This window comes from Panthera tigris, chromosome C2, assembly GCF_018350195.1.
Source record: "Panthera tigris isolate Pti1 chromosome C2, P.tigris_Pti1_mat1.1, whole genome shotgun sequence".
NCBI classification, from domain to species: Eukaryota; Metazoa; Chordata; class Mammalia; order Carnivora; family Felidae; genus Panthera; species Panthera tigris.
The window spans coordinates 140,818,735-140,831,423 of NC_056668.1; the positions used below are offsets into that span (position 1 = coordinate 140,818,735).

A 12,689-nucleotide genomic window follows, 5' to 3' on the forward strand; every position below is an offset into this window, starting at 1 on the left:
GGAGTCACCGCCAGCTTTGGCTGAGGTGTGCCACCGTCCAGGTCTTGTCTCCACCCTTCACTGGTCTCTTCGTGCGGCGCGAGGGAAGAAGTCACACACACAGTTGTCGGGCACTTCCTGTGTGATGGACCTGGGGGATTTGATGGCGGGGAGGAGAGGCGAGCCCTTGCCCTCCCAGAGTTCGTGGTCTGGCCCCGCCACCCTCCCTGGGGAGCTCCCGCCTTTACTACAGACTCGTCTCCCAGGCGCCAACATGGCCCCACAGCCACCCAGCTCCCCCTTGGCCTGCCCCAGCCGCTGACGGTAGTAGTTACAAGTGTGGGCTCTGAAGCCAGTCTGCCCGGGTTCCGAATCTGGGGCTGCTGCTTATCCGCTGTGTGACCTTGGGAAAACCACTCCCCCTCTCTGAGCCTCGGTTTCCTCATGCTGAAAACAAAGGCGATAGAATCGAAGCTGCCTTTTAGGGACGGGAGAGAATGAAACGAGGGGCTTGGACAGTGTCTGGAACACCGTAGGCTTCAGTCACCTCACACTGTACTGAGCCTCACTACACCCTCCGGGGGATTTTTGGTCTCATCTCCAGTTTGCAGATGAGGCAGCCACAGCTCAAGTGGAAGCCGGAGGCCCGCCGGGCCCCGGCAGGCGTTCCTTCTCTCTAGATACTGCCCCGCCACTTGCTTCTTGGCCGGCCCCTCCGCTCAGCCGAGATGCCCCCTCCTCAGAAAAGGTTTTCCTGACCAGCCGCCCAGTTCCTACCCGCTCCCCAGCGGTCTCTCTCGTAATTAGAGACGTGTTCCGCAGCGTCTTGTACGCCTGCTTGTCGGCTCGGGGAGGGCAGGGACCGCGCTGGGGTTGGTCCCTGGAGCAGACTTTCAGGCACGCTGGAGGCGTTCGTTGAGGACTCGGGAATGAACGGGCGCGCAGAAGAATTAGAGATCGCAGTGGGAATCCCGGAATCCGCGGGTCAGCTCCAGTGTGCGGTCTTCCCCTGACGGTCACGCGGGGCCTTCCTGGCTCCTGCCGCCCACGGCTCTCACCGCCCCGAGGGGACACTCGCACGCCAGCGGTAGGAGCACCTTGCTCTGGTGACGCAGGGGCGGCTGCCCTGCGTGACTTCAAAACACGATCTGTGGCTCCTGGGGTCCTGGGGACCATGTGGCTACACAGCCACGGAGGGCCATTCCCACGTGAATCTGTCCTTCTCCCTTCCAGGGGCTCAGTAGAGACAGCACCCAGCCCGAAGAGCAGCAGGCTCTGGCCTCGGAGCCCACAGCCTGGGTTCAGGCTTCAGCACTGCCTCGGGCCACCGGTGCCATCGGGACGAGGCCCCGTGTCTCTCTGACACCCAGCTTTGTCACCCGTGGGTCCAGAGCCCTGGCCCCGACCGTCACCGGAAGTCCCCGCGAGGCAGTCAGCGTGGTGGTTAAGGGGGCGGGCTCTGGAGCCAGTCCCCCTGGGTTCAAATCCCAGCTCTGCCCTATAGAAGCTGCGCGAAGTGGGGCGGTCATGTGACCTCTCTAAGCCTCCGTTATCTGCTCGGTGAAAGGGGTAGAATGGCGGCTCCTCCCTCGTAAAGCTGTTCGGATAATTAATTAGGTTAATGCATGTGAAACACTTAGTACCTGGCACACAGTAAGGGCTCCTTTAAATTAGCATCCTTTAAATTAGATGGTAGCGAATTTGTACTGTGAGCTGTGACACACCAGGACACATGTGTATACACACACACCCAAGCTCGAGCTGTGCCTCCTGGTTCGGCAGCCACAAGCCACCTGTGGCTGCTGAGTGACTGAAAGGTGGCTGAAGAGCTGTCACTACGAAATAGACACTCAATTTCAAGCACTTAGTATTTAAAAATGTAAAACACCTCCTTAATGATGTTTTATATTGATTACACGTTCATACAAATATTTTGAATATATCCGGCGACACAGAATATTGTATCAAATTTAATCCCTCGTGTCTCTCTTGACGCGTTAACATAACGGCTCCTCGCGTGCTGGTCTCAGAAAGGCAGGCTGGTGGCAGGTCTCGCCGGGGAAAACATTTTGTCCCGATGAGCTCATCATAATAGGTGCTATGTCGTGCCAGGGAAGACGGCCTCACAAAGCTGTGTGTGTGTTACTGTTGTTGTTATTGTCACCGCTTCAACATTCCCACAAGCGCTGGAGGAGAGTCAGATCCGATCAGGATCTGCCCACCAGTTGCCAAATACAATTAGTGCACAGACCGAGATGTGTGAGCAATTTGAGCTTTTCTCCTTTGCCTGGAAACTCAGAAGTCGCTGGCTGCCCCCCTCGGGGGGTTACAAGGTGGGAGAGATTCCGAGGAGGGAGTCCACTTTGTTAATAATTGAACAGATATTCATTAGCCACCTGCTGTGTGGACAACGCTGCCCTAGATGCTAAAGATACAGCAGGGAGCAGGTCAGATAAAGAGCCAGCCTCCTTCTAGGAGCTCATCTTCTACAGGGCCAGTGGTCAGCAAGCTCAGAGAGTGACGGTGCTGCGGGGAAAAGAAAGCAGGGCGATGGGGCAGACTGGAATACTACCCGGCAAGGAAAAAGAACCGGGGCTTTATGCGCTACGGCGGGGAACGTCAGAGATGCTATGGACTAAGTAAAGGCCAACACAAGAGAGACTATAGTGTAGGATCCCCTTTATGTAAAGTTCAAGAACAGGCAAAAGCGATCTGCGGGAATCGAGGTCCAAATAATGGTTATTTGGGGGAGGGGATTGGATCAGGAGGGGCTAAGGGAGCCTGTAGGAGCTGGAACTCTTTGTGTCTTGATCTGGGTGGGTGTACCCTTAGGGGAAAATACACGCAGCTCTACCTCTGAGCTGTGTGCACACCCGAGGCCAGCACGTTATGCTCGTTATCTACGGCTGTACGTCAAGTTGCCACAAAACTTAGCAGCAATAAACAATGAGCGTTATTATCTCACGGGGTCCCTGTGAGTTAGGAACAGACTCAGCTGGGTGCCTCTGGATCAGGGTCTTTCATAAAGTTGCAGAAGGGCTGCCGGGGCAGTGGGGGAGCGGCTCCTCACAGCTACCTGGCAAGATAGTGCTGGTTATTGCCAGGAGAGCTCGGTTCCCTACCGCATGGACCTTTCCATGGGGCTGCCATAGTGTCCTCATGACGCGTCAACCAGCTTTCCCCAAAATGAGATTGAAGGGAGCAGTCAGGGAGGAGTCCACGGTGCCTCGCCTCCTAGGACTTACTCTCCAGAGTCCTACCCGTTGCTTCTAGTGGATTCTGTGTTAGCACCAAGTCACTGGGTCCTGCCCACACTCAAGGGGCAGAGGAATGAAGCTTTACTCCTTAAAAGGAGTAGTAGCAAAGAATTTGTGGGCGTATGTTAAAACCACTGCACATGCTATACCCCAGTTTTAGAACAATTTTGTATTGCAAATAAAAGGGGTGATATGATAGAAAGTAATAGGTTTTAGGAAGTGTGTTCCCTGTGCATCCTGAGGAGGTGACGTTTGAACTGAGCTCTGAGTAGGGAGAATCATGAAGACCAAGGGAAAGGCACCAAAGGCAGAGGGAACAGCAAACGCATATGCTTTGCTGAGACACTGAGTTGCTAGAGATTCAGAAAGACCAATATGGCCAATACGGCAAGGGGAAAGAGGAGCAGGGGCGGGACAGACAGAGGTCACGGACGCTGCTGCGGGAAGGAGTGTGAATATCCTGGATCTAAAATGGCTCAAAGCCATTGGAGGGAGCTTAGCAAGGGCGAGGCCCCTCTGGTGAACGTTTTGGACCCTGTGCTGTGGCTGTAGGAATGGGAGTGGAGGCCATCCCCGGAGGAGAGGCGATGGCGGTTTGGATTAGAGCAGTCACAGGGACGAGGGGAGAAGGGTGTCGACTGGTCCCTCCTCTGTCCCTGGGATCCCACGTGCTCAGATCTTGCCACAGCTCCAATCTCTGGCAGTCTGCTCCCCGGGGGCACAAAAAAGGCAGTGGAACGATACTCCATTGTCCTTGCTGAAGGCAGGAAGGCTGCAGTCTCAGGTTTGGCCCTCAGCAGAGCTCTGTGCTGCCCGACAGGGCTCTCCTTCGGGGAGTCAGCCTCGCCCGGGCTAATTTTACCCACCTCGTGGGACTTGCGTGCTCACTCTTTCAGATGAAATACCCTCATTTCAAACAAAGGGCGTTTTTTAATACCGGTGAAGCACTTGGTAGTTGCCACTGGCATTTGACTTGAACAAAGTGAAAGTCCTTGGTTCGTGCCCAGAGGCGGGCCTGGCCGGAAGCCGTGAGGAAGATGCCCGCTGCCCACTGGGCCCAGCCGGGGCAGGGTGGGCGTGGCGGTCCTCCTGATAAAAGAAGACGTTGACCGTTCTCCCATCTCAGGCCATGTGCCTTCGTCTCCGGACAGCCCATTGATACTTGTTTCTGGTTTTGAACTTTTCTAGAGAGAGAAGGGCAACAGAACATAAACGCTTCATGAGAATCCAAACACTTTCCAACTCCTGAGGAGGGACCCCCTTCAGAATAGGAGAGTTTGTACACTGCAGTTTGGATTTGGATTTCCAAGTGAGCTGTTGACAGCTTGCGAACGCCTAAATCTTGGTCTTCTGTTCCTTTCCAGCAAACCCTGGTTTCTTTCATTATTGCAGGGACAGATCTAGAGCATTCACTTCTTGGCAGCATGCTACGGCTGCAAAGACTTCTTTAGTACCTCCTTGATTCCAAACTGGAAAAGCGCCTGGAGATTTTGAGCCCATACGTACTGAGCCTACTCGACTCTGCCCATCGCACGATACCTCCCTACGCAGGCACATTTCCTCGTGATCCTCCAGGTGGTTGAAGGGAACATGGGCTGGGGGCTAGGAGTCCTGTGGTCTGCCCTGGCACCATTGCTTGCGTGACCTTGGGCACTGTACTTCCCCCCCCGCCGCCCCCCGCCCTGCCCCCCGCCAAAGGCTTTCAGGGGAACTCAGGTCGACAAGTAACTCTCGGTTCCTTTGCTGCTCTGACTCTGGCAATGGCTTCGTAGCCCATCAGCTACCAAGATGAAGTGCAACAGGTCAGCCGATCAGGGACCCAGAGGAAATGGCTCAGAGAGGCCCCTGGGCAAATACCTGAGAGGCAGAAACAGCCACCCATCCAGAGAAGAGGAATCTTTGTAATGGCTTAGTGACCACTCACATTCAGATGCTTTCCAGTTCACAGTGCCGCTTGGTCACAGAATGGGAATATTAAGTTTGAGGTTGTGCCCCTCTCGCCTCAAGTTTGTAAAATTTTCCGTTTCCAGACCACAGGCCGTGCGCTCCCGTATACCGGGAGGTCACCATGGATAACTGTTCAGGTTGTACACGGTGCAAAGGCACCCAGCGAAGAAGGCAAATGAGCCTCATATCCAGATTAACGCCAGGCCAGAGGTCATCTCACCTTAGGCGGCTGGAGCGGATAGCGGCCTGCGGAGGAACGAGGCAGCTGTGAAGCAGAGGCTAAGAGCATAGTGGAGTGCTTAAGTGCTGGAGACAGGTCGCCTGAAGCGAGTCATGCCATCTTGTAGTTAGGCCACCAAGGACAAGCTGTTTATTCGCATTGGTTTCCCCGTCTGTAAAATGGGCTAACGATAGTCCTAACTCCTGGGTTGATACAAGAATTAAACAATATGTTAAAAGTTAGCATGGTGCCTGGCACGTAGTCGCTGATCGATAAAAACATTAGCTACTATAAGTTGGAGGCGGGAGAGCTAATCATTCACTGTTCTCCTCTCAGGAGATGTCCTGACCAAGAGTCGGACGTTTTTTAATCCACGAGCGTCCCATGCCCTCACTTTACGAGGCGGGACATCCTCATGCTCCTGCCCAAGTCCGAGTCCTGCATGTAAGAGGAGGGCTGGCTCCTGGCCCAGTCTTCTTGGAGGTTCAGGGAACACCAGAGCAAGGACCCAAGAACATGTGACCTTTCCAGTGTGACCGCCCTGCCCCCTGGCTAACTGTGCTCCAGTGGATATGAGGCCTTTGCGGTCACTTAGCCAGTCAGGATGGTCCTCTGCACGGGAGCTGTCCTCACCCCAACCCCCCCAGCACTTGCCTTCAAGATAAAAGATTTGACCTAGTTCCTGCTTTAGGAGTCTTGGTGAGAATATGGAGAGTGGGGAGAGCTGTACTTCTGGGACTTCCCTGCCAGCTGGGAGTCGTGTGGCTTCGTCCGAGAGCCACCCCCTCTGCACGTGGCCGCATCCCAGGAAGATGGCAGACCCTTCTGGTCACATCTGTCCTCTCGGTTGACACTGAAGTTCATGGTGACCACACCCAAACTGAGCACCAACATCTGGGAAAAAATACTCAGCTCCATCCACCTACTGGGTTCTTCACTCCTGTCCAGGTGGAATAAATTTGTCTCTGTGCTTCGTGAAGCTCTGAGACTTTTTTAGATGAAAAAGTCAAATGTGGAAACCTGGTTGGCAGAAAGGTCCCTCACAGTTGTTGGTGCAGAAATATGCTTCTGGGTGGCTGCGTGTTCCAGAACGCACGGAGCGTCTTGCCCACAGTGAGGACTGACAGGGCAGCAGGAACACCAGAAAGGTGTTTTGGAGTTCACCGTGCTGAGCGAGGCCCGAAGGCCCCGAGCCCGGAGCAGGCAACTTCCCAGTAGCAGGTGTGCTGGGGTGGCCGGCAGAGTTTTCTATCAAGGCCGTACGAGGTGGCATTGCGAGACTGTGGCATCGTGACCAAGGCTGCTTACCTAGGATCCCAGCCATATTTCTGAGCTTAGTTGAAATGTTGCCTCTTCTGGGTGTGTGCGCCCTGCACTCCCTCCCACCGGTGTCAGAGGACGTCCGAACGCCCAACTGCCTTCCCGGTTCCACCCCTGCTCGTACTCTCCTTGTCTGTGGAGCTGCGTGACCAGAGGCATCACGGAAGAGGGGGCCTCACCTGGGTTTGAATCCAGTGCAGCCACATGTTAATTGTGTGACACTGGCCATACGGCTTCACCTTTCTGAGCTTTAGCCCCTTATCTGTAAAATAGGAATAATACTCACTCTAGGGCGTTGTTTGAAAGATTGAACGTAGGGCATGAGAACATTTGACATGTACTAGGCATTTAATGGTACATATTGCCTTTTTTTTTTTTTTTTTTTTTTTTTTTTTTTTGTAGACTGTAAGCTCTTTAAAAAAATCTTGTTCTTCTTATCCCCGGCACCTGGCACAGTGCCTGGGACATAAGTAGGTACTCAGTAAATGTTTATTCAAGTCGAATGAATTACTTTTAGCACAAGTGGTTCTCAAAATTTCTTTTGTCCTTTTATTGTTCCCTAAATAACGTTAACCCATGTTTTGACTTCTGTTCTTTTAATGAAAGAGCTGCAGAAGACATCACACATCCCAAAGCGGGACCGTGTGCGTGTGATGCAAGAGGTCTTTGGAAATCTACGTGCCTAGATCTGGTTGATGCTGTAAGAACAAGCTGGCTTTGATGACCCATCAAATATGCTTTTTTTTTTTTCCTTCCAGATTCTTAGAATTTGCACCAGGTATACCCCAGAACAAGACACCATGACTTTTTCAGATGGCCTTACCCTAAATCGAACTCAGATGCACAATGCTGGATTTGGTCCTCTGACTGACCTTGTGTTCACCTTTGCCAACCAGCTCCTGCCTTTGGAAATGGATGACACAGAAACAGGCCTTCTTAGTGCCATCTGCTTAATCTGTGGAGGTACCAACTACCTAGAAAACCCTCATGAGATTCCATGAAGAACAACTCGCACTTGTCATTTATGGGAAATTCCCATCTCCATTCCAGAGTTATTTTGCATGGAAAAAGACACGTGAATAAATAGCCAGGCATGCATGCTTGGGGTCCGTTGCATTTTTCCATATGGTTATAAATTAAATAAAGGTACTTGGGATCCTGTTGCTCTGAAATACCACAGTGCTATTTCTCCAGTTGCCACAGGTATTATTTCAAAGGTAGGATCAGACTGTTGTAAAATAAATTGCCCAGGGACATTTTAATGATAATGCTAGGGACTTGATTGTGCTGTTTGCTACTTTAGTGGCTGGGACTACAGTTCGTTGGTTTGTCTCCCCCAACCCACCCCAACGCCCAAACCTTGCAGGACCAGGATCAAGTATGGCTTTCTGCTCTGTACTGACCCCTACTGGCTCACAGGAGGTTGAGTCATAAGTGGTTAAAAAGTAATGGCTTTGATTACGGGGCCTGTTTACCTTGCTGTTAGAACCATCCTGCTCAAGGCTTGTTTGAATTCAGTTCAGTAGTGACACCTCCTGGTCACAAGGAGTAATTCTCTTCCTGGAACAAAAGCAACCAGGCATCAGAATGTGCTTTTGACCAGCAAGAGGGACATGTTCAAGTGTCACTGCCTAAAGCAGTTCCCTGTATCTTCAAAGTTGTGTATGTGATGGAATCATCACATTAATAAAATGATAATGTGCTAGGAGGAACAAGGACGCACGCTCACCTGGCAGGTGCGTGACTCTTGCTGCCCTAATTGTTTATCCTTTATTCCTGCTGTCTAGACCGCCAGGACCTTGAGGAACCAACAAAAGTAGATAAGCTACAAGAACCACTGCTGGAAGCACTAAAAATTTATATCCGAAAGAGACGACCCAGCAAGCCTCACATGTTTCCAAAGATCTTAATGAAAATCACAGATCTCCGCAGCATCAGTGCGAAAGGTAGGTCTTGAAGTCTATGTTGTGTTTGCCAAGTGGTCCTGACTTGTTTTTAAACTGATGTTTTCATTCAGGATGTTTGATAATAGCTGTCTTTTTGTTGTTGTTGTTCCGGAATTCATTTCTCAAGGAAATCAGAAGGAATATAGTATTCACCCTTTAAAAAAAAAAAAAAAAAAAAAAACAACACCTTAAATCTTACCCTGCTCAATGATCTTAATAGATTGAGTTTATAATTCAGATTACTAAGTAAATAGAAAAACTGTTTTCAGGAGAATGTACTCTATGACAGCCTTTTTCATCTCATGCCTTGGCACACATGCTCTGGTTGCTATAAACTTGACTCCAGTTTTTCCTGACCATCCAAACCTGGGGAAAATGAATAGTACTTAGGGCAGTTGTTACTGGGTGAAGTCTCTCTCTCCATCGGTGTTGCCGTTGCTATCTCGCGTGTAGGCAGATTTACTTCTGCACACTTCTCAGCAAAGGAACTCTTGCTCTCCTGAGAGGTATAAATATTCTTGGTCTAGTGACTTTCAGTTTGTGTGGCAACGCGAGCAATTACAGAAGTGCCTAGAGCTATATCACAGTTGCGTGTTAGCGTCGGGCTTTGCTGTGTGGAGAGAAAACTCAGCAGCTATCCCTGGTACCCAGCCTGCTGCGGTCCTTCTCCTTCCCCATTAGCGTGCTCTGCCCCTGAAGGCCTGGCCGAGCCAAGGAACCAACTCTGCATTTCACAAAGTGCTTAAAAAACACGGTGAATTTGTTGGACGAGGAGTCTCGATTCTTGAGCTACTTCGAAGAGGTTTCCTCGATGAGCCGTTCCTGAGTTCATCCTTAGCATGGGGTTCAGAGTCTCTGCAAACAGCAGATACCAGTGCTTGGCCATTAGAATTACGAGGTCTTTGATTTTAAAAACAGTGAGGCTGTTTAACTTAATACTGTCATGGTCTAGATCTAGCTAGACCGGTGCTAATAGAATTTACTGTGATTATGGACATACTGTCTGATATGCCTTGTCCAATACAAGGAGCCACACGTGGCTCTCGAGCACTAAAAAAGTGTCTAATTCAATCGAGGCACTGTGTGTCCTAATTGTAATGTAGCAAATTTAAATCGTCGCACGTGGCTAGTGCCTGTTGCCCTGGACAGGGCAGTGCTGCGTCCAAGTTGACAAGCCGCCCATTTGTTAGCTGTCACCTGTCGCTTCCTTCCTTTGCTGGTAACTGGTATCCTTGAAAACTGTCTTGTTGGAAGACACGCTCTTTCTGGTCTTTTATCAAGAACGTCTCTTTGTAAATTAGGTGAATATACGTTGACACTGTTTCCTACAACTGACTCGGGCATGGGATCAGCACATTTAAGGAAGTCACCGCGTCTGTGCTGCTTTTCTGTAGATGGAATAGAAATATTTAAATGTCGTAAAATTAGGGTAGCCTCTGGAAGGCACTGGCAGCACGGTTTTCACCAAAACCCTCGTTCAAGTCAGTGAAGGTGGAGCCTTAGTTCTTCAGCTTGACTCCTTATCTCTACCAGATTTCTATTATCTCTCTTTAAAAGGTGCAGAACGTGTAATTACCTTGAAAATGGAAATTCCTGGATCAATGCCACCTCTCATTCAGGAAATGCTGGAGAATTCTGAAGGACATGAACCCTTGACCCCCAGTTCGAGCGGGAACCCAGCGGAGCACAGTCCCAGCATCTCACCCAGCTCGGTGGAAAACAGCGGGGTCAGTCAGTCACCACTGGTGCAATAAGACACTTTCCAGCCACTTCAAACATTCCCCAGTACCTTCAGTTCCAGGATTTAAACCGCAAGAAAGAAACATTTTTACTGCTGCTTAGTTTTCGGACTGAAAATATATTAAAACTCAAGAAGGACCAAGAAGTTTTCATATGTATCAATATTTACTCCTCACTGTCTAACTTACCTAGAAATACAAACTTTTTAAATTCTAAAACTCAGCCATTTCGTGCAACCAGAAACTAGTTAAAAGCTTCTATTTTCCTCTTTGAACACTCAAGATTGCATGGCAAAGACCCAGTCGAAATGATTTACCCCGGTTAAGTTTCTGAAGACTTTGTACATACAGAAGTATGGCTCTGTTCTTTCTATACTGTATGTTTGGTGCTTTCCTTTTGCCTTGCATACTCAACCAAGACACCGAGGTTGTGGAACAGACTACTGCACGCGTCCAGCTAAGAGAGGCTCAAAAAAATAACTTGCTTTCACAGAGTAATCAGGACACCAAGGTAAGGAAAGGGGACTGTTGTACAGTATGACAAAGCTAGAGAGAAGTCTAATTTAGTTAGTACGGAAGCTTGTCCTTGCTCTTTTTGACGCTCTCAAACTGCGTCTTCTATTTCATGTTGCCCAGTAAAAAGATACAAATTCACTGCACTAGCAGAAGAGACTTCTGTATCGGTGTAACTGCCAGTTCAGTTAATCAGATGTCATTTGTTCAACTGTTAATGTCACTTTAAGAGTGGTTTATCTTAATGACATAACTACACAATTTTTTTTTTTAAAGATACATTTTTACAGTAATGGTAGCCTCCAAGGCAGAAACACTATTCAGTGTTAATAAGTTTTTGTTTACCTGTTCACAAGCCATTAGGGAAATTTCATGGGATAATTACAGACTGGTCTACCACCTACACTGTGTAACTCCAGTGTCCTTCCTCATTCATGCCTGGTATTGAGGGTTTTTTTTTTTTTCCTAGCCTCCTTGATGCCCGGGGGCTAGTATGAACCCCTAAAGGCATGGACAGAGAATCTGCATCCTTTGACCTTGTTCAATCACTATGAAGCAGAGTGAAAGCTGTGGTAGAGTGGTTAACAGATACAAGTGTCAGTTTCTTAGTTCTCATTTAAGCACTAGTGGATTTTTTTTTTTGATATATTAGCAAGTCTGTGATATACTTTCACTGGCTCTGTTTGTACATTGAGATTGTTTAACAATGCTTTCTATGTTCATATACTGTTTACCTTTTTCCATGGAGTCTCCTGGCAAAGAATAAAATATATTTATTTTAAGAGTGTATGGGAGCTTTTACTACACTTCCCTCTTTAGTAAAGACACAGAGTACACAGTTCCATTTTTAATGTTTAAATTTCATTTCAAAAAGCAGGTCTGTAGTCTGCAACCATGACAATTAAAATCTGTGCTAATGCACGGCAGTCTATAACAATTCTACAAGCCAATCAGACAGTACATGACATTTCAATGAGTAAAAAAGAGCATAAAACCGTATGTGTAAGAACAAAATGTTAAAAGGCCTACCACAATAATAAAAAACCATCAATTACATCATCACATTAAAATAAGCCAGATGTACAAAAGTCTGAGACAGAAAAGACAAAAGGACAACACAATTTATCTGTTGAAAAATGTTTCTGTGCTCTTTGGGCACTTAATTAAACATTGCAAAATCAACATCTTCTTCGTCATCGGACTCTGCAAAATATTTTACTTCTTTCCTAGCCCGACCGCTCCGTGGCAGAGAAGGTGCTTCAGAAGTGAAATCTGATGGGAAGATGTCCACATCTGAATCCTGATCAAAAGAGGTTTTCTTCATTTTCTAGACATGGTTTAAAGACAAAAAAGAAAAAGACTAATGTTAAAAAGAATTATTCCTTATACTTCACTTACATTTGAGAAATAATACAAATAACGAGGCTTCTAAAATCATAATTGTAATGCTAACTTAAGTGTAAGACCAGTTACCTAATCCTTTTTCCCTTTATAAAAATGATGAAGTATAATAATCTGCCACCATGGTGATATTTTTTTCTGAATTTCTCTATTACCAAGCAACTATGCACAGTACCCAGATTAGTACAAATTATTTACTTGTAAGTACCTCTCAATTCATGAAAGGAAAACAAAACTTATGCACAATATGGAGTACATACTATGTTTATTATAAAAATGCAGAGAGGAGTCACCAAGATGGACCAGACACATGGAAGACTGGATGGAAAAGGCCAAGGTGGAGAATGGCGTGAAGCTAAAATCATGT

The 12,689-nt window shown here is 48.2% G+C and overlaps 2 protein-coding genes and 1 long non-coding RNA gene across 11 annotated transcripts in view; 1 reads left to right on the forward strand and 2 right to left on the reverse strand.

The window, feature by feature from the left end:
* Positions 1-11,703, forward strand: part of RARB (retinoic acid receptor beta) — a 172,439-nt gene extending 160,736 nt beyond the window's left edge. For 3 of the 4 annotated variants that reach the window (XM_042956680.1, XM_007097468.3, XM_042956681.1), the window contains exons 6-8: positions 7,482-7,686; positions 8,511-8,669; positions 10,227-11,703. In XM_042956680.1, the coding sequence (XP_042812614.1) occupies positions 7,482-7,686; positions 8,511-8,669; positions 10,227-10,423 (561 nt within the window). In that variant the 3' untranslated portion in view covers positions 10,424-11,703. The remainder of the gene's footprint in view (positions 1-7,481; positions 7,687-8,510; positions 8,670-10,226) is intronic. The other variant, XR_006207638.1, reaches the window with a different exon arrangement.
* On the reverse strand, positions 1,867-10,349 carry LOC122230634. 5 transcript variants are annotated; one of them, XR_006207642.1, is made up of 8 exons: positions 10,246-10,349; positions 8,615-8,823; positions 8,453-8,521; positions 8,199-8,283; positions 7,547-7,626; positions 6,903-6,985; positions 5,161-5,429; positions 1,867-4,420 (listed from the first exon to the last, which is right to left on the reverse strand). It is a non-coding gene; the product is annotated as an uncharacterized LOC122230634 (long non-coding RNA). The 5 variants fall into 5 exon arrangements; XR_006207641.1 differs by lacking the exon at positions 1,867-4,420 and having other exon boundaries at positions 4,954-5,429; XR_006207640.1 differs by lacking the exons at positions 1,867-4,420; positions 5,161-5,429 and having other exon boundaries at positions 5,957-6,985.
* Positions 11,704-11,755: 52 nt separating the features above from the next.
* Positions 11,756-12,689, reverse strand: part of TOP2B (DNA topoisomerase II beta) — a 64,341-nt gene continuing 63,407 nt past the window's right edge. For both annotated transcript variants that reach the window (XM_042956679.1, XM_042956678.1), the window contains exon 36: positions 11,756-12,248. In XM_042956679.1, coding sequence (XP_042812613.1) covers positions 12,081-12,248 — 168 coding nt within the window. In that variant the 3' untranslated portion in view covers positions 11,756-12,080. The remainder of the gene's footprint in view (positions 12,249-12,689) is intronic.